Source organism: Serinus canaria, chromosome 13, assembly GCF_022539315.1.
Source record: "Serinus canaria isolate serCan28SL12 chromosome 13, serCan2020, whole genome shotgun sequence".
Lineage (NCBI taxonomy): Eukaryota > Metazoa > Chordata > Aves > Passeriformes > Fringillidae > Serinus > Serinus canaria.
Window position 1 is genome coordinate 9030154 of NC_066327.1, and position 19403 is coordinate 9049556.

General features: G+C 53.7%; 1 protein-coding gene across 1 annotated transcript; it reads right to left on the bottom strand.

Annotated features, from left to right (window-relative positions):
- Nucleotides 1-1326: 1326 nt before the first annotated feature.
- On the bottom strand, nucleotides 1327-8462 carry PITX1 (paired like homeodomain 1). Its single transcript, XM_030229297.2, has 4 exons — nucleotides 8314-8462; nucleotides 8020-8201; nucleotides 5056-5261; nucleotides 1327-2327 (listed from the first exon to the last, which is right to left on the bottom strand). Exons 2-4 carry the CDS (start codon nucleotides 8180-8182, stop codon nucleotides 1788-1790), a joined length of 909 nt encoding a protein of 302 aa, XP_030085157.1. The 5' UTR covers nucleotides 8183-8201; nucleotides 8314-8462; the 3' UTR covers nucleotides 1327-1787.
- Nucleotides 8463-19403: the final 10941 nt, after the last annotated feature.

The following is a 19403-nucleotide window of genomic DNA, read 5'->3' on the forward strand; positions in this document are numbered from 1 at the left end:
AGACGGCGCAACTACCGGGGGAAGGGGTGGGGGGTCCCCAAAATGTCACCACGGGGAGGGGGACAGAAAGTTGCTTTTCTTCTTGTTTAGTCGCTCTCTTAAATACAGCCAGAAAAGAACATTAAAGGCATTTCTAGATTTCGTTTCGGTTTAGGTTTTTTTTTAAAGTTTTCTTTTTTATTCCCATGCTCTTAATTTTGAAAAAAAAAAAATCACAAAACATAACTTATAAAACAATATATATACTGCATCCTTATCCACAATAGCATAATTGAAACATCCAGCGTAACGTTTACCACAGGTGTGAAATACACTGGGAAAGAAGTACCGTGTGCATTTTATGTCTCTTTGTCATCTACAGGTAATAAGTATCGACAAAAATAAGCAACAAATATGCCTGCAATTAAACTTCATATGCCTTTTGTATGCGTATTAATAAAAATCATATTTATAATTTCCATGTTTTGTTTGTTGTTTTTATTTTTTCCAACAAGCACTTGTAAAAGTATCTATATTTACATAATAACACCTTAAGATAATAACACCTTAAGAAATTTTTTTGGTTCCTTGTTTTTCCTTCACATTTAGAAAAGCAAGGAACGCTTTCAGCTTTGCTAAGAACCTTTCCGGACGCCGAGGCTCTCTGTTTCTCTAGCAGAGAAACAGTATCTGAAATCACTTCATAACAAACCATTTTTCGTCTTTTTTTCGAGACTTTATAAACGGGGGTAGGATTTCCGTTTTACTTTTCAAAGAGAAAAAAACACCCCCTGCATTTTAAATAAAGATGAATGATAATTTCATTATCAGGATAAGACTTTGGATGGGGAAAAAGACGAACAGTTTCGCATTGTTGAAGGGTTTCTGTGCTCTCTTACAACCGGGGATACTGCAGTCTTTTGGAAAGGATGAAGAGGTAGGAACCTTGAGCTGCTTAGTATCAGGAATGACTGGATTAGAGCTTCCAACTAAAGAAAAAACATCAAGAATCATGCATTTTAAAAACAGTTTATTCAACGGCCAAGGACAATGATCCGGCACAATGTAACGGTAGATATAAATATAACCTTATATAAGTGGTTGACCCTTGTCATTATTATTTTAATAGTTTCATACCTAATATTTCAACCATTTTCCCCCTGCAGATTCTATTCTGCGATTTGGTTTTTTTTTTCCCTCCCCTCTTCCCCCAACCTTTTTTTTTTTTTTTTCCGAGTGTGATTCTGTTTCTCAGTGGTAAACATTAACCAAACTCTTCCCGTGCGACAAGCGGCCAAGAACCGTCCCACCAGCTCTTACCACCGAGGCGTCCCCTCCTGCCGCCCTCCCCGCGGGGCAGCGGCCGCCGTACCGGCTCCTGTGCAAGTTCAAGTAAACACATACAACCCGCATAATCCAGAGAAAAAAATTGCAACTCATCCATGTACCAGATTTCGGTGTCTCTTGCAAAAGTTTTCTGGTCCGTTTACGGTTTTAGATGGAGTTATATATTTTTTTAAATTTTTTAAAAAATATTTTAAAAGCGCTGTTTTGTTGGTTGCATCGTTTTTTGCCTTTTTTTTTTTCTTTTTCCTAGACAGTCGAAGTCCGCGGAGTTTTTGGGGCTTTTTTTTGGGTGGGGGGGGGGGTGTGCTTTATTTTATTTTTTTCCCTCTCTCACTTGCTTGGGGTTTGCTTTTAATCATCATCGGGTTTAATTTTTTTTTTTTCTTTTCCGTTAGACGTCGCTTTGCTTCTGCTTTGCTTTGTCGGCGGTGCTTTGTCGGAGGTGGTTTGTGTCAAGTCCGTCAACTGTTGTACTGACAGGCGTTTAAACTAGAGCCGGGGCTTTGCAAACTGCTGTAGCCGAAACTGGAGTGCTGCTTTGATTTCAGTCTGAGGCTGGCTAAGCTGGAGTTGCAAGTGTCCCGGTAGACGCTGTAGGGCGAGCCCGGCGGCCCGTAGGGACAGGCGGGAGAGGACATGGCCGAGTTGAGCGAGGAGCCGCTGATGTTGTTGATGTTGTTGAGGCCGGAGTTGGCCATGCCCGGCACGGCCGAGTGGCCCATACTGGAGGGCATGTTCATGGAGGGGATGCTGCTGGGCGCCGAGAACATGGACTGCGAGGACAGGGGGCTCATGGAGTTGAAGAAGGTGAAGCTCTTGGTGGAGAGCGGCGCCGGGGTGAGGCTTTTGGTGGCCCAGTTGTTGTAGGGGTAGCCGGCGTACATCTCATCGTAGGGCTGCATCAGCCCGCTGAACTGGGGCACGTAGCCGTTCTTGCACAGGTCCATCTGCTGGTTCCGCTCCCGCTTTCTCCACTTGGCTCGGCGGTTCTTGAACCAAACCTGCGTGGGGAGGGGGGAGCGACACATCTCGGTGAGTGCGGGGCCGCAGCAGCCCCCACCCCACCGCCGGTGCGCAGATGCGCGCAGGAGAGCGCAGCTATCCGCAGCCCAGCGCCTGCTCCCCGCGGCCCGGCCAGCTCCTCCGGGACGCCAGAGCAGGCTCCGCTGTCCCGCACCGCCTGTCCCCCCGCCCCGCGGGACGGGATCCCGCTCCGCAGGGTGCCTGCGCGCACGGCGGGCTCTGCGCGCATCCCTCTCTGTTCTGCGGGATGAGCCAGCCGGGATGCGCGCAGCCGTCCCTGTTCCCAGTGCCGGGGGTGCCTGCTCGGGTGTACGCGTCCCTCCGGCCCTCCGTGTCCCCCCGGCCCCCCGCGCCCCTTTCCCGGAGCCAGACGGGGGCGAAGGGACGGCCCGCTCTGATTAGGGCCGGCTCGCCCCGGCTCTGCCGCGTTTCCGAAGGCTAATGCTGTGTAATAAAAGCCCCCTGTTACAGATCATAAAAAAAGGGATTAGATTAGTATGTTTAGGTTTAAAAAAAAAAAAAAATCAATCCCCCCATCGCCCTCGGATAGATGCAGCCTCTGCCGTTATATCTAATGAGAATTTACAGCCCTAACTAGGAAACGGAGAAAAGGGACTGGTCCTGATGTTTGATGCGGAAACCGGTTCCAGTCTCTGATTATTTTTATACATAATAATATATATGTATAATCATATATATAGCCCTCGGAAAGTATTTGCGCCCCCTCTGATTGAAGCCGGGCAGCTTTAAAAATCTTTAAAAATTGGTTAAAAATCTACATCTTGCTGCCGCTGCCTGCGCCCAGCCTGCGAGCCTCCCTTGCAGCATCCTCCCCACCGCAGCCCGGATTTGTCCCACCGGGCCGGGGCCCACGAGCTCCCTGCGGACACCGGGCCCGGCCCCGCGCAGGCTGCGCTCCCTCCTGAGGGGAGGTGGGGGCGGGGAGCGGCTCCTGGGGCCTCCCCTCCCGGAGCAGAAATGGCACAACTATTATTAAATACCGGGCTCGAGGATGGAAACTCCGTGGGGGAACGGATGGCGGAGTCTATTTTAAAAAATAACAATAATAAAAAGAATCCTGTATAAATAGGAAACGAAAGCCAACATGTTCAAAACCTGTAATATACTCCTCGGAAGGTGCTTCCAGACAGGAATTTCCTGAAAATGAGGGTAATCGTTTTAATTATGGCTCCTAGACATTTTAAAGGAAGGCCCTCATAGCAAATTAAGGTTAGATTTGCAATCTGCCATCTCAAAACATCAAACCCAAACATCTCCACACAGAAGGAGAACGAAATTATGTTAATTGCAACTCATATTTTAGTTATATTTGTTCCCTGAAATATTCAACTAGTATTAATGTTCAGGCTTTGTTTTGTTTTAAACTCAATTAAGACAATGCTTTCAGACGCAATTGTTTCAGATGAGTGTTTACTTTTCAAAAGTTTAAAGCAGAATCTCTGTAATCCGATTTGGTCACTCAAGGTTTAATTGCCAAGTTAAAGACAAAAAACGAAAAGAAAAAAAGAAAAAGTGTTTTTTTCTGTGCGGTGGGGCTTTGCTCCGCAGTTCCCGTTTTTCCTGTGCTTAGCCCACGGTCCCGCGGTGTGCGACCACTGTCGAAACCGCGCGGGGAAATGTCTCGGGTGGAAAAAAGCTCTTGGGAGGTGGACAACCGAGACACAGAGATAGTTTCATAGAGACCGAGCAGCTTCGGCCCAGTCGTTCTTTGCCAGGATCTTTTGCTCATAAATCTCTCTAAGAACTGCCGAAGCACACACATACACACACATACATACCTATATATATATATATGTATATATATATACATACACAGACACACACACGCACATATATATATATATATATATATACACATACACTCACACACATATATATATGTATAGACATACACACACACACACATATATATATGTATATACATACACATACACACGCACACATATCACATATATGTTTCTAGCCGTGTTCACCAACATTACCGAGCCCCTCGAGTCTGGCTAAGAGGGGCGCATAAGTGTATATATACACCATATACATGTATATATGGTGGCATAGGCTCCCAGGCGTGTAAAAATCTAGCGCCTTCGCGGTACAAGTTTGTGTCTTCAGCGGGTATCGACCGCTCCCCAGCCCCTGCCCTTCTCTTTCGGCCTCCACAAAGAGCCCGCGGCCTTGGGGGACGCGCGGCCGGGAGGGGCCGGCACCAAGACCCGCTCCGTGCGGATTGGAGCTCGCCATCCCGCTGTCGCGATAGCCAGGGGCAGTGATTTGTTGGGAGATGCCGTGGCGATTAGTGGGAATAACCAGAGCAAGGGGAAATTGCTCGGATGGGATTTTGCTCCATCCCTGCGACGCTTTTCGACCAGTCCAGAGGGTCCTTCCCCGGCAGTCAGACCCTTCCCCACCCCGGCCGTTCGCTGCTCCCCGCACCGCTTGCCTCCCACTTTTCGAACCGGTCCCCAGCGCAAGGCCCACGGTCGCTACCCCGCTCCGGGCGGTATCCCTCCGTGGCCGAGTGCTGAATTTCTCCTCTCCGACCTGGGTCTCAATTTTGGTCATTAAAATCCAGCCCAGAGCAAACCGTCGCAGCGCTCCCCCAGAAAGGGCAGCTTCCCCGAGCCCCCCACGCACCGGCGGCCCCAGAGCAGAATTCGCTCCCGGCGGGGCTGCCGCCCCTCTTACCCGGACTCGGGGCTCGGTGAGGTTGGTCCAGACGGCGATCTCCTCCCTCATGCTCATGTCGGGGTAGCGGTTTCGCTGGAAGGTGGCCTCCAGCTCCTGCAGCTGCTGGCTGGTGAAGTGGGTCCGCTGCCGCCTCTGCTTCTTCTTCTTCGCCGGGTCGTCGGCGGCCCCGTCTTCGTTTTTCTGCTCTCCGCTACGCTCCTTTTCTGCGAGGGATCGGGTTGGGGATGGTTGGTTTATTTTGTTTTGTGGGTTTTTGCTTTAGTTTTTTTCCCAGTACAGGCACACAAAGGAAGACACCTCCGCCCCGCACCCAGAGCTGCCCACCCCACCGGAGGCACGCGTGGGGGCATCCACTCGTGTCCCGCTGAGCCCTGCACCCAGCGAGCGCCCCGCAGCCCATCCCGGCCTTTCCCGGCGCGGCTGGGGAAGGAGCAGAGAGCCCTGCCGGGCCCAGGGCACCCAGGCACGCAGCAGGAGGGACCCCCAGAGCGGCTCAAGGCGGGCCCGACGGGTGACCGCATTCGTGGGGAGTGGGGTCCCCGTATCACCGGCCGCTCCGCCTTTCCACGGCACCTTCTCGCTCCCTCCAAACCAAGGCGTGATCTTTGCTCCATTGTCTTTGTTGTGCTCGGCCGCGATAGGAAACTTTGGAAGGGCAAGGGTGGAAAACCCAGGAGCAATTAATTGCAAGAGGCCCCTCTCCGCTCCCCCACTTTTCATAATTATTTTATTCTTCATCTTTTAGGATTTTGGTGTTTATTTTAACGCAGGGCTGAGCGAAGCCCTCCGCAAAAATCATATCGGAAGAAGGAAAGAAAAAAGAAACCACCCAGGAGGGTTTTCTCGGCCGGGATTTGCGCGGGCTAGGAGCAGGAATTCAATACCGGCCCAGCGAACCCCCTCTCCCCTTTGGTAACGGGCTCTCGCTCTCCCAGCCCGGTTTCGGCCTGGTTTGTCCCAGCTGAAGCGCTCGGAGAGGGTCTGAAGGCCCTGAACCAAAGCGCTCCGGGCTGGGCCCCGCAGGCGCGGGGAAGGTGCGGCCGGGACGGGAAGGGCCGGGGGCTGCGGCCAAGCCCCGGCCTCGGTCCTGCTGCTGCAGAAGGGAAAAACCGCTGCGAGTTTTCTCCTTTAGAGCTTTTTTCCTCCTCCTTTAAAGAGGTTTTGTTTTCTTGGTTTTTTTAACCCTCTTTCGGAGGGTTTTCTCCCTCCGCCGGCGGGCCCGGGGGCATTTCTACAGCCCCGACCTCTGCGAGGTAAGCGGGAGTCTAAAAATAATCGCGTGCTGAATCCAGGGCCCGGGAGGACTCGTCCTTGCAAAGTCACCCTGGATCGCACCTTGCTGGGAACCCTGCACAGGGAAAGGAGTGAGGGTGCGAGCGAACCTCAGCTGCTCAGTGGACCCCAAAAGGGGCCGATGGCTCTGCGGGGTTTGCAGCGAATCCAAGGCCTCTCAGCTCAGACCCCACCGCCCCAGGCCCCCTGGTCCCCAGACCGGCCCAGCCGCATGGCCCGGCGGCAGCGGCGAAACAGAAACAAAAATCATCCCCGCCAAAACAAATCCTCCCGCTTTCGGCCGCGAATGGCTCGGACAAACCGGGCCGAGAGGGAGTGGGGGCGATCGGGAGGCGGCAGTGGTCCCGGTGGGCTCCGGCCCCCTCGCCCAGCGCTGACTTTAACACTCCCGGTCCTCCCTAAAATTCCGGCCTCACTGCAGGGCTGTGATACAATTCCAAATCATAAGGCAAGGCATCTTTAATCGGCTTTTGTAACTATTTTTTTCCCCTTAAAAAAATAAAATCTAAAGGTATTTTTCAGGTTCTCGGAGAAGAAAAGCAAGCAGCTCCTCAGCCCTCCGGCAGCACCGAGGGGTCACACACAGGGGTAGGGCAAAATGGAGCAAATCTCCCTCTCTAATCTCCAATAATCCCCTCTAATCTCAGAGTCCCTTCCAGACGCCGGTCTCTAACTTTGTTTGTGAATCAGGCCGGGAGGCACAACCCAAACCCTCTTTATCACCGAGTGCCACTTCGGGACCCGCTCTTACAACAGCCACTCTCTAGGTTAAAATTCCCGAGAGCAACAATAGCTATTAGAAAACTAAAATTATATAAAACATAAACTCCGTCTGAAACAGTCTTGCTGGAGAAGGAATATCACACTCCTTCTTTAAGCTTTTGTTCCTGTCTTCTACCTTTCCCTTGTCATTCTAAAAATGTTGTTGTTTTAATTAAATGCAATCTGAGAGAGGCCAGCGTTCTCTGTAGCCCTCGCACACGGTGAGCAGGGCATGGGGATCCTTCCCTTCTCCTGGGAGGAAAGCGCTCGGCCCCCACGCAAAACCTTTCCGCGGCCGCGCACATCCCCTCCGCGGCGGCCCGCGCTGCCTGCCTTGGCCCCACGCTGCCTCTCCGACTCTGCCTGCCTTTTCCTTCTTTTTTCATTTTTTTTTTTCGCTGACAGAGAGATCTTTTTCCATCTCTGCACCACCCGAGCTGGAAAATAAACCCGGGCAAAAGCTGACATTATTTCAGAAACATCCGGCAAAACCGCACTCCCCGAAGAGCCCCCCCTTCCTCCCGACCCCATCAATTAATAACGACAGTTTTTTATTTAAAAATAAATAAAATAAATAAAAGAGAGCAGCTCCTGGGATGGGACCATGAAGCCATGTGTCCCCCCGGCGGGCTGTCAGGGCCGGGCACGGCGGGGGAGGCAGCTCCATGGGGAGGCAGCTCCAGGCCCCTGCTCCCCGCTCCGATTCCCGGGGCTCGGTTGGGATGGAGCCGCCGCGATCACCGGCAGCTCTCGCTCAGCCCTGTCCCTCCATCGCCTCCGGTAGCGCGGGGGGTGCAGGCTCAGCACCCCCGGCCGCCCCGCGGAGGGAAGGCGCGGTGGGGAGGGGGAGGCAGCGCGGGGGGAGCGGGCCGGGGCCTCGGGGGGCGCGGGGAGGGGGAGGGTTACCTGGCACCTCCGTGTCGGAGGATTCACTGGCTGAGTTGTCGATCGGGTCTCGGGGTTCCGAGGATCTTTGCAAATGGAAGCTGGAAGCCATGTCATGGGAGGGTTGGGGTCTCAAGCTCTCAGGCAGTCTCTCCAAATTCATTCCACCTTTAAAGGAATCCATGGCAGGGGCGCCGGGCTGCCTGGGGGAGTTTGCAGGTGTTTATTCCACACAGAAAGGAACAAGGAGCTTTTTTTTTAAAGAAGAAAAAAAAAAAACAACAAAAACCAAAAGCAAATCCACTTATTACTAACAGTATTATTTTAAGGGTGTCGGAAGCAATCTGGGCAGTGCCTGGAAGGCGGTTGTCTCTGCTGGGGAGAGGCACGGCGCTCCGGCCGCATAGGCAGGGAAGTGGTAAAGATCCCTTATAGAGAAACGCGAGTTGCGAGTTGGACAGTTTAAAGCTAAAGAGATTAAAGTGACCTGCCCTAGAACAAATGCCTGTAGTTAAACGGGGCTCCTCCCCCTGAAGGTTAAAACCTCCCCGTCTCGCTCATGCATCACTCCATCTAGCGCTGGCCCAGCCCGGCCGCGCGGGACCTAACTCCGCACTCCCCGCCATCCGCGCCCCTTGCGCGTCCGCGGCCAGACCCGCGGCCCCCCGCTGCCCCTGCCCGGCCCCCGCCGCCTGGCCGCGGCTCCTTCGGGAGTGCCCTCCCTCCTCCTTCTTTTCATCCGCCTCCTCCCCCAAGCCCGGTGATGTATTAAAAATCTTTCACAAACGCATGGAAAGGTGGACAATCCTCTGGGGACCCCCGCCCGCTCCCAGCGCCCCGTCAGTTCGCCCCTCTCCGCAGTCCCCTGCCGGCCGGCAGCGCGTAGGTTGCGCCCCCGCGCAGCACGGCAACCCCACGGGTATCCCCACACCCTTCCAGACAGGGCCTCACCACCCGCGGAACCTCCGCAGCCAGCAGTGGATGCGCACCCGCGCACTCCTCAGCATCTCTGCGCGGGGCTAAGCGACCCCACCAGACGTTTCTGTCCCATGGGGAAGATGTTCCTGGAGTGGTGCTCGGGCTGTGGGCTCTGTCGGAACTGGTTTTAACATTTTCTAACATTACTTTCCAGCCTGCGGGGGTCATAAGAACGCTGCCCGGGCCCTGCCTGGCGGCCGGGGGAGCACAGCCCGGGGAGCAGCGGCAGTGCCATCTCTCCCATCACATCATCTTTCAGCACATGATTAATAACAAATAATTTTCCTGCTGCAGCCGAACTCGCGGTGACCCTCGGGAGGGGTCTCTGTGACTGTGCCAGTCCGGAGGCCCGGGCAGCCGGCAGGGAGGCGGGTGGGAGACCCCTACCCCTCCTCGGCAGATCCCCTCTCCTGCATCGGTCCCCGGTGCACTCTGTCCCGAGGCAGGGGCGTGTGGGGCAGGGCCCGTCCCCGGTGCGGCCCACGCAGTTCGGGATAGGGCCTTAGTCCTCCTGGATAACACCTCAATGTTTTAGCGAAGAGGAAAAACCCACGGGGGAAGGAAGGTGGGAACCGCAGGTACCGGGGGTGAGGAGAAAGGGGAGAAGGGAAACAGGAGGAAGACCCTGGCTCTGACTGCCTAGGGAAAGGACCCTCTCTCCTCTCTACTTTCTCGGCTCTTTTTAACTGATCTATCCTGACACTCTATTTTGCTTTCAAATCAAGTAAAGATGTGGGAGAGAACTTTTGAACTGTTTTATGGAAAAGTGGAGGGAAGCAGTGTTCCAGCCGAGCAGGCTTTCTCCAACCTCGCCAAGGTGATGGAGTCGGGCCCGCCCCGCACCCCCGACAGCACCCCGCAAGGCCTGGGGAGCCCAGGCGTGGGGAGCCCAAAGCTTCGAATCTCTTCACCTCTGGTCTTTAGCACCGTTCAGGGGATGCACATGTGGGTGCTGTCAGGGTCAGCTCTCCTGAGCTCTCTTTTTTGTTGTTGATGTTTTTTTTTACTTGAGGTCCTTCTGCCTGTTCGCCTATCCCGTCTGAACTTCGCCCAAGAGTCTGCAAATGACTGGGAATTTCGAGCACACGAGGTGAACCAGACAACCTCGGGGCTGTTTAAGATGGACGTGGTTTAAAATGCAAATATTTACCAGGGTCTCTGAGCCTCAAGGGGCTCAGCTGATGCAGGAGGCACGGGAAGGATGGAGACCTCCTCCACTGTGAGAAGCAAGAGGTGGGAGAGGCCTTTCTCCCAAGGAGGAGGGAGGTGAATATACTGCAAATGTGCATCGTGTCTGAGACCCTTCACCGTATCCTTTTTTCATTTTATTTCCTGGATGGGCCTGCGGGGGCTCCCCCGCCCTCGGCGGAAGGGGGACGGAGCGCAGCGGGCCGTGCTGGAGGGAGGCGTTGACCTTAAGGGTCTTTTTCAACCTTGATGGTTCTATGATCCCATGAGTCTGCCAACAGCCTGGCTCCGCTCTGGCTATTTTAAACCCACTGCTCACAGCAGCCTCCGAACCGGAGGCAGCATTTTTTCGTTCCTTTTATTTTCCTTTTTAATTTTTTTCAAATAATGCGCGGAATTAAGATTTTTATTCTGTTTTATAAAATCTAGTTTTAAAATATTCGTTCTAGGTTCAATTCCTCCCGGCTGGGCGCAAAGATAGTCTGCCCGGGCACGGGCAGCGACGGCGGTAACGCCAGGTCCGGTTGTCTTCCCAGGCGATCGCAGCCCTCGGTTCCTCTTGGGGTGTCACCGCGGCAGACATCCCCCGATACCGCCCGTAAACAGAGAGTGACGGGCTGGCCCTCGGGAGCCGGAGCAGATCCTGACTCTCCCCTGGCCGTCTCCATGTGTGTCTGCGCCCGGGCCCTGGCGTGGGCGGGTATTCGCTGCTCACCTGAGCACAGGTGAGCACAGGTCGGCAGTGGGAGAATATATCAATATCATAGGTCTGTCTAATCTAATTTTATATCACTCTAATCCATACCATGTATCTGTCTTTGTGTATGCCTTTCGTGGATTTAAGGGCATCCTCTCACTCCGCACTCTGTGCAGCAGGCACAGTCCTACAGCACAGAACCAAATTCCCGTTGCTGCTCCCGACACTTATGTCACGACAGCAGAGCGCGCCTCCAGGGCGGTCACCCCCAGGTTTGTGCTTTCTCCTCTTCCCTCCCATCCCAGCGCGCTCTGCTTCTTGATGGCGAGGACATCTCTCCGCCGGCGACTTCTTCCACTGGGCGCTACGTCACGGGTCCATTCGTGTGACGTCATTCGTTGCCTCCCTGACTTCACGTCACACCTTTCAGCCAGGCCACGACCCAAAGAAAACCTTGATGTCCCACTTGGAGCCGGCTGCTCTCCCCGGGATTTGGTAGAGGCCCAGCGGCCCCACTGGTCGGGCAGGACGGGGTCCCCGGGCTCGGGTGCACCTTTCTCCCACCGCCTCGGGGGGCTGAGGAGCTGCGGGGGGGGAAGGAGGAGGAACCGCAGCAGCCTGGTCCCTGGGGAGCCGCGACCTGCGTGGGCGTGGGAAGGACCGGGCAGAGGCGGAGGGAGGGCAGGGCCGAGGCGAACAGGACCCGGGGAGCTCCGGCGGGGACCCGGGGCGGAGGGACAGCTTGGCGTGGGAACGCTCCGCGTGGGGTGGCCGGAGCGCACCGCTGCTCCGCGCCCGCGTAGCCACCGCGCTCCCGGCACCCCCGGCTGGGGACTGCGTCAGGGATCTGTAAAACGCTGGAAACCCGCAAATAAAACCGCACCACTTCCTCCTGCTATAAATAACCCCAGAACTAAGGATGGCGCTTAGGAACAAATCAGCGCTGGCCACTCCAGTGACAGCCCCATGAAGAAGAGACGATCTGTCCGAGAGCGGGACTCTCAGTATCCCCGAGGGGACAGCGCCGTTTCACCCGCAGGTGTCTGGAGGGTCTCCCTGCTTTCAGAAAGGCGCTCCCATTCCCTGGCTGGTTGCGGTGGTTGCAGCCAATGCCAAACCACCTGGGCCATATATCAGGTAGTGAAGTTCAGTCTCTGCCAGCTATTCCTTTTCAGATTTATTACCATTGTATAGACTCAGATTCAGTCTATAAATTATTGGGAATTGTTACAAAAATGAAGACACGTCCTCCCAAGCACAGCTCTACCCGAGAAGAGAGGGAAGTCTTCTGAGAAACAGAGCTTCAGTGAGGCAAGAGAGGAGGGAGAAGCCTCCCAAGGCAAACCCAACCAAATTCAGATCAACCAAACCCAGCCGAATGCAAGCCAAACAAATCCAATTCAAACAAACTCAGCCCAACCCAATCCAGTTCAACCAAACTCAAGTCCACTCAGCCAAACCCAACCCAACTCAACACAACCCGACCCAAACCAAACCAAACCAAACCAAACCAAACCAAACCAAACCAAACCAAACCAAACCAAACCAAACCAAACCAAACCAAACCAAACCAAACCGAACCAAACCAACCGAACCGAACCGAACCGAACCAAACCGAACCGAACCGAACCGAACCAAACCAAACCAAACCGCAACGAATGCAACCAGACCAAGCCAAGCCAAACCCAAACAATGCGATCCCAGCCAAACCAAGCCCAAACCAAGACCGCCAACTTCCCTCGGCGCCCCCTTTGCTGAACCCAGGAGATCGGACGTGCTGCAGGAAAACAACTTTTAATAATGGAACCATCCAAATGGGGGCACGGGCACGCTTTGCTGATGCGCGGCTCTGGCCCAAGGGGTGACCACGCGTGTTGGAAGCAGCAGGGTCCGGCGATGCGCGCTCACTGGAGTGTGCGCAGGACGGCGCGGTGCCCCGCGGAGCACGGAGCGCACTGCGGGGGCGGGGGCTGTTGTTGCACTGTACCGTGGGGGGGAGGGGGGGTGTCCGTCGGGGAAGTGTTCCAGGGGTGTCCTGCCTCAATAGAGCATCACCCCAAATGAAAAGCATAACCCTTATGCACAAGGTGGAGATCCGCGTTTATGTCCCCACGCAGGGCAAAGCTCTGCTCTCCCAGACCGTGGCCCCGGCCTGAAGGGAAAAGGAAGCAAAACCCCAAAACGGCGACAGGAGCCACGGAACCCCCCGACCTCTGCCGGAGCTAGAGCTGGGTCCCCCACGGGCGGGGTGGAGTGGGAAGCAGAGAGAGGGAAGAAACCCAGCCCGAAGTGCGTGTTAAATCGCTCAGGAGGGGAAGGTGGAAAATTACGCTGGCTCCCGGCCGGCCTGTCCTCTTCTGCGCAGCCAGGACAGCAATTTTCCTAAGAAGTAGAGCAAAACGAAAACAGCCCCTTTTGGACGCGTAGCCTTCGTCCTTCCATATGTCGGCCAAGCCTCCGCCTTCCGCGGGAGCGCAGGGCCCCTCCGCGCCGCGGATGCTTTGCGGGAGGGTTTCCAGCGGCCGCTTTCGGCCCCCCTGGCCTCCCACTGCCTCCCTGCCCCATCCCGCTCCCCTCGGCCCTGCCGGCTCTGCCCCACCACCTCGGCTCTCCCCGCCACTGAAACACGATGGGGGAAACACACAAGGAGGTGTCTGGTCCTGGACACTTCCCGGGGCACCTGGGATACCCGGGGCTGCCTCCCCGCCCCGCCAGCCGCATCCCGCTCCGGGGCTCCCCCGGGCGCGGCGGCCAGCGGCAGCGCTTGAAAAAACTCGGGATGAAAAAGTTGAAGGCTTAATGTTTTCTGACAGATACAAATGATACCCCAAGGCTTTCTTGAAATGCAACGACTGACGGCTGGAGAAACGGTTTTTTTATTCGGGTTTCTGCAGCTGGAAGCAGCCGGGGGTGGAGTGGGATGGTGCTGGTTCACTTCGGCAGTCATTCCACCAGTACCCAAAAATAAAACCATTCTGTAGTTGTCCGACGTGGGACAACTTCTTTTAACCCCAAACCCCTGGCGGCACAGTCTCACCCTCCCCAGGAGCTGCCTTCCAGCCCTCCTCGCGTCCGTCAGACCACAGGCACTGAATTCTGCTCCAAGAAAATATGAATTTGCTGCTAGCAGCGGTTTGGATTTGTCTCTGATAAACCTGATGTGAGTGGGAGAGTGTCAGTGCACTGCAATGACAGCGTCGGAGGATGGACAGCTCAGGAATACGTTTTTTTTTTTTCCCTAGGTGGGGGAAAAAGAGGGGGAAATCACAATACAGCCACACAATTCCCTCCCTGGGCAGAGCGAACATGCTTTTCTGATTAATTGACGGAGGAAGGGGCACCGGAGTTTGCTAGGAAGCCTGCTCATATTACTCTGTGCATCTTTAGATCTCGAAATGTGGCTCTTCTGTGGGCTCAAAAAGATGCCTCTGAAACAGGTTAATCAGAGGCCCGAGCACACTGTTGGCATTTGTTGAAGATTCTTCTTCAGGAGAAAAAAGAGGTTTCATTTAGAATGAACGACATTAGGTTTTCTTGTGGGTTTCCCCCACCTTGTTTTGGGCGAACAAGCTCTTAATTGCTCCAGCATTTGGATGGAGAAACACATTTCCATTCAAGAGGATATTTCCTGAAGGACTGAAAGATTCTAATAATACGCTGGTCTCTTTAATGTGCTTAGAACAGCAGCGAATCTCTGCAAGACCTACACATTTCCTGCCTTAAAATGCAAAATCAGAAAGATAATTAACCTTTGAGCACATTCAGCTTATCTTCTATATAATTTTGTTTTTTCCCCTCCTTTTATACTTTTTTAATTTTAAAATTTTTCTCCTCTTTTATTTCCTTTTTCCCCTCGTCCCTCCCCATATTTTTTTTCCCTCTCTCCTTCCAATTTTTGCTTCTGACTTCTTTTCTTATTTCCCCCCAAAAGGGCTGATCTCGCCCCGTTGCTCGGCATCACCGCGCTGCTCCCGGCGCTGCACCGCTCGTCTCCACTGGCCCAGGAGCAAACACCGCCGAGATAAAGGCACGGGACACTTTTCTTTCAAGTTTCATTGTGGGAACGGCCGTATCTTAACGGGCACATCTCGGGAGAGATAGGAACACACCGCCTTCCAGAGGGTTGTGCTAATCAGCGTGCCGGGTTAGATATAAAAGTTCAGGGCAAATAAAACGAATTAGTTTTATTAGCACGTTTAGGAGGCGGTCTAACGAAGGAATTCCACTTTACTAGAGAATGTTTTCTCCTCCCATTTTGTTATTTAGAAGCAATATATATCCGAGCGGTTCATCACGGGAGGGAAATAATGAATTGTTTCATTTGCGGTCATTTTCTGGGAGAAACGTTCTCCCTTCTCTAAGCCCGATAACAAGGAGATATTTATATAAATATAGATATGTATATTTGGAAAGACACATTTCCATAATAACACAAGCATGAACAATGAAACGCACAGGAAAGGAGAGGTGGCAGAGCCACCAGGTTATTGTTCGGCATTGGGTTTCGGTAGGAAAAATCTGCCTCGGTCTCAGGCGCCTCTAACTCGTCTAAAACTTTCCCAGGGAAATGTGGCCACGGCTCCAGCGCGGGATTTCCAAGGACTTTGTTCTTATTTCAGGCAAATGACGGATTTTTGGGGAAGTTCTGCCAGTGAAGTAGACCTCAGGAAATATTCGGAAGTCAGTTTTTATATAGGCGGCTGGAGCAGGCGCAGGGAATAACCTGGAGAACATGGACTTTGGTTTGTTAAGTGGAAAATAGATATATTTAAATTGTTATTTTAAAAAGCAAACAACATCTAGGTTCTCTATTCAAGCACTACGTATCATTTTATGTTCAATTTGTGACTGGGACTTTGTGTTTGTCCGCAGTGTGATTGGCAAAATTTGGGAAAGGGGACGAAATAATAGAAAATTATAGAAATAATGGAAAACTCGCTTAGTGACAAAGTTTTTAACGCGAGACTAAAACCGAAATCCCCGAAAGATAACATCGGTGGGCATTCCTCACGTCCATTTAAGCAGGGTTAACACGCGGAGAAAAATAATTTCTCCCCGTTCCAGTACTTTGCTCCGCCACAGGAGCTGCGTGGAAACCGCGATACGTGTACTTCCCAAAGATGGTGCCTATTTTTTAAATTAAAATAAAAACAAAACCAGAACAACCGAAACCAAAAAGAGGTAAGCACAGGAGCTGTAGAATATTATTTTCCTGAAAAGGAAAATTCATCGACGGCCCAGGGTCTCTCCGCTCGCCCGCCCTGCGCATCCCCGGCAGCAGCTGTCTCTTCACCGCGGCAGCGCAGCCCCGCTGAGGCCGCATCACCCGCACCCCCGGCTCGTTCAGGGGAGCCCCAGCCCCGCCGGGACCGCCCGAGGCTCCGGGCATCTCTGCAGCACCGGCTCTGCCGCCACCGGCCTCCCCGCCGAGCGCACCGGGCAGCAGCGCTGGGGGCTGGAAACGATACGGTGCGTTTGGAAAAAAAAAAATTAAATATATATATACATACATTAAAAAAAATATAAAATGAGGTAACCCCTCTGGAATTGCCTTTCCCAGCGCATTTGTCAGAGCTGACGAAGCGCAGAGGCCCCGAAAGAATTTATACACGGTATAAAGATGTCAAGGACTGCGCGGAGAGCGGAGCGGGGAGCGCGGGGCGGGAGGCGAGGCGAGGCCGCGGGCAGGGGCGCTCCCCGCGCCGCCGCACGCCCGGCTCGGCTTTGTCTCGCAGCCCGGAACGCTCCGCACCCCCGGCCGCGCCCGCGGCCCCGCGGAGAGCCCCGAGGAGGCGAGCGGGGCCGGGGGCAGGACGGCTCCGCGGGACGGGCGCGGCACTCGCGGCGTGGGGCGGGCCGGGGAGCGGGATGCACTGGTGGGGCGGGCCGGGGCACCGGTCGGTCGGTCGGGACGGGCGGGACACGCGTGGGGCGGGCCGGGAGCGGGATGCACGCGTGGGGCGGGCCGGGCGCGGCGGGGACGCGCGTGGGGAACTCACCGGGCGGTGCGCGCGGCGGCGGCGGGGTGCCGGGCCCGGCGGGCGCTTTGCGCGCCCCGGCCGCCGCTCCAGGGTTTTCTTGGGAGATTTCCCCGTCTCCTCCTGACGTCAGCCCCGTCCCAGGGTGCCGCAGACGGGGGAGGGCCGGGGCCAGCGCCGCCCGCACCGGGAGACCGGCGCGCCGGCCGCCCCGCACCTCCGTCCTGCCGCCCAAGGCATCCCCGAGCCCGGCCCCCCGCTCCGGTGACTCCCGCCCGGCCGAGCCTCTCTCGGGGGCGGCTTCGTGCTCCTGGCTACACGGCCCCTGCCCTCCTCATTTCCTCCCGGCTGGGGCTTTTGTCCGATGGGACAGGTACAAGGAATGGCCTCTTTTTTAACTTCTTTTTCAACTTCTTTTTCAATGCCCTGAAATACGGTCTGGTTTCAGGACTTCTATGTGGAACTGGGAGCACGGCGCTGAGCGCCCGGGGGAAGGCTGGGGGTAGCAGCCAGGGCTGTCCGGGCTGGAGGATGCAGGGCTCTGGGAGATGCTTGCTGGGGACATATGGGCACACTGAGCTCACTACTCATTCCCAGGCCCTTGGTCTGATTTAATTTTCCAGGGATGCTTCTGGAGTTCCAGACACTGCACTTCTCATACCTACCCCCTGGAAGTTTTTTCTCAAGAGAAAAACGCAAAAGTCATGCAGTGATGAAGCAAACACGACAGCAGGGGTGTGCCTCTGGCTTTCCTAAGTAGAGCAGGTCACACACTTGTACACACACAGGCTAAAACTGTAGCTGAAAACTAAGGACAATGAATATGGAATGGATCAGAAAGATAAATAGCATAAAATCAGGAACAGTCCAGTCCCACACTTGCCATTTGTTATAGAGAGAAGAAATAAATGGGATTCACATGTCGAGCATTAGCTGGTTGTTAGTCTGTAAGATAATATTAACTTCAGTGCTTATTGGTTTACTCCAGTTTTCCAGAGGCAGTTCCAGGAGGCACCAGCCTGTAATTTAGGATGGCACATACTGTGTGAAAGAGGCTTTGGCACTGGGGCCTACCAGCACATCAAGGTGATATTAACATAATAAAACTTTTGGAGAGGGAGTAGGAGCTCATAAATTAATGCATTCTACTGTTTTAATGCTGGGAGCTAACAATGTGTTTCCTGTTCAGCTGATCATCTCCTCTGCAGCCTAACAGCTGTTTTAAAGGTGCTGTGAAACTGAAAAGAGGGAAGATGATTGTCTTTAAATCAATGTTTAATGATGTGTTATTAGGAGAAAAGTCTTTCTCCAGCAGATGTTTACATGTTGAGGATGGAGGGGAGCTTCCCAGGCTGCCTGCCTGCCTGAGAAGCTGGAGTCCTACCAGCCTTGCAGATGGGCCAGCACTGGGGCACAGCTCCTTCAGCACCAGGAGAGGCTTTGCCCAGGTCTGTGGGTGGGTGCTGAAGAAATTCTTCAGGGATGTTGGACAAGAAGATCTCCAGTGGTCCCCTTCTACAGTATCCGGCCTGTGATTCTGATTCTGTGAATGTTTTCATGTAATTTGAGTAATGACTATGAGCAGGTTGAATAGGGCAAGTACTGAGAGCATCCTGCCCATGTGCAGCCTGGGCTGTGGCTGTCAAGATCCTTCCTCCATAAAGATTGAATATGTATGATGGAACGAATATTCCCCAGCCCAGGAGCCTCCTTCTGAAGGGGCAAGCTCAGAGTGAATCCCCTTTTAGAGGGGATCAAAAGACCTCTGGAGAGGCAAACAACTGGTCAGAGACCACCCAGCAGGGCAGTCGGGCTGGCTTGTGGCCTCTGGCTGCAAGGACTGATTACCTACAGATTCCACCCCTCCTAGTCTGGGAGACACACCCTTGCACATCACTGAATGTGCATTACAGGTTGGAAGCCTGACTGAGCTCCTCAGCCACAGAGGTCAGTTGGACTGAGACACTTCTGAGCACTTACAGCACTAACAGCAAGCTTCAGGTACTAGAGAAACAAAGATGTAGGAGTGAACTGAGGCAAGGTGGAAATAGAAGCTGTGAGTATAAGCAGGTGCCTAAATAATGTTTTTTCCCAAACACTTGATTCAGAGGTGGACTAATTAGTCTCAGTGTCTGCTTTTCTCAGCTTCCAGAATAAAAGATGGTCATTGCAAAGCTTCTCCCCCAGAGAAGACATCAGAAGAATTGAGGGGTGTCAATAACACACCAAGGCTTGAGCCCAAATGACAGCGAGGAGTATCCAACGCTGTAGGGGTTGGGAGGGAAGGGCACCTCACCACCAGGTGACCTTCCCAATGCCAACCAAACCAGCATCAAATCACCTCCAAGTCAAGCCAGTTCCCAGAAGTATTGTTTCCACAGCCAAGATGGTATTCTGTGTGATGGTGACACAGATTGTTCCTGCATAAAAAGAAGAACCCTTTGCAATTTCTTTTTTAAACCATCACAAACATTCATTAAAAGAACGTCTCTCCATATTTCCAAATATAGTGAAGAAATGACTCTCCAAACTCACCTATTCCTTTATTTGCAGTCTTCCCTGTT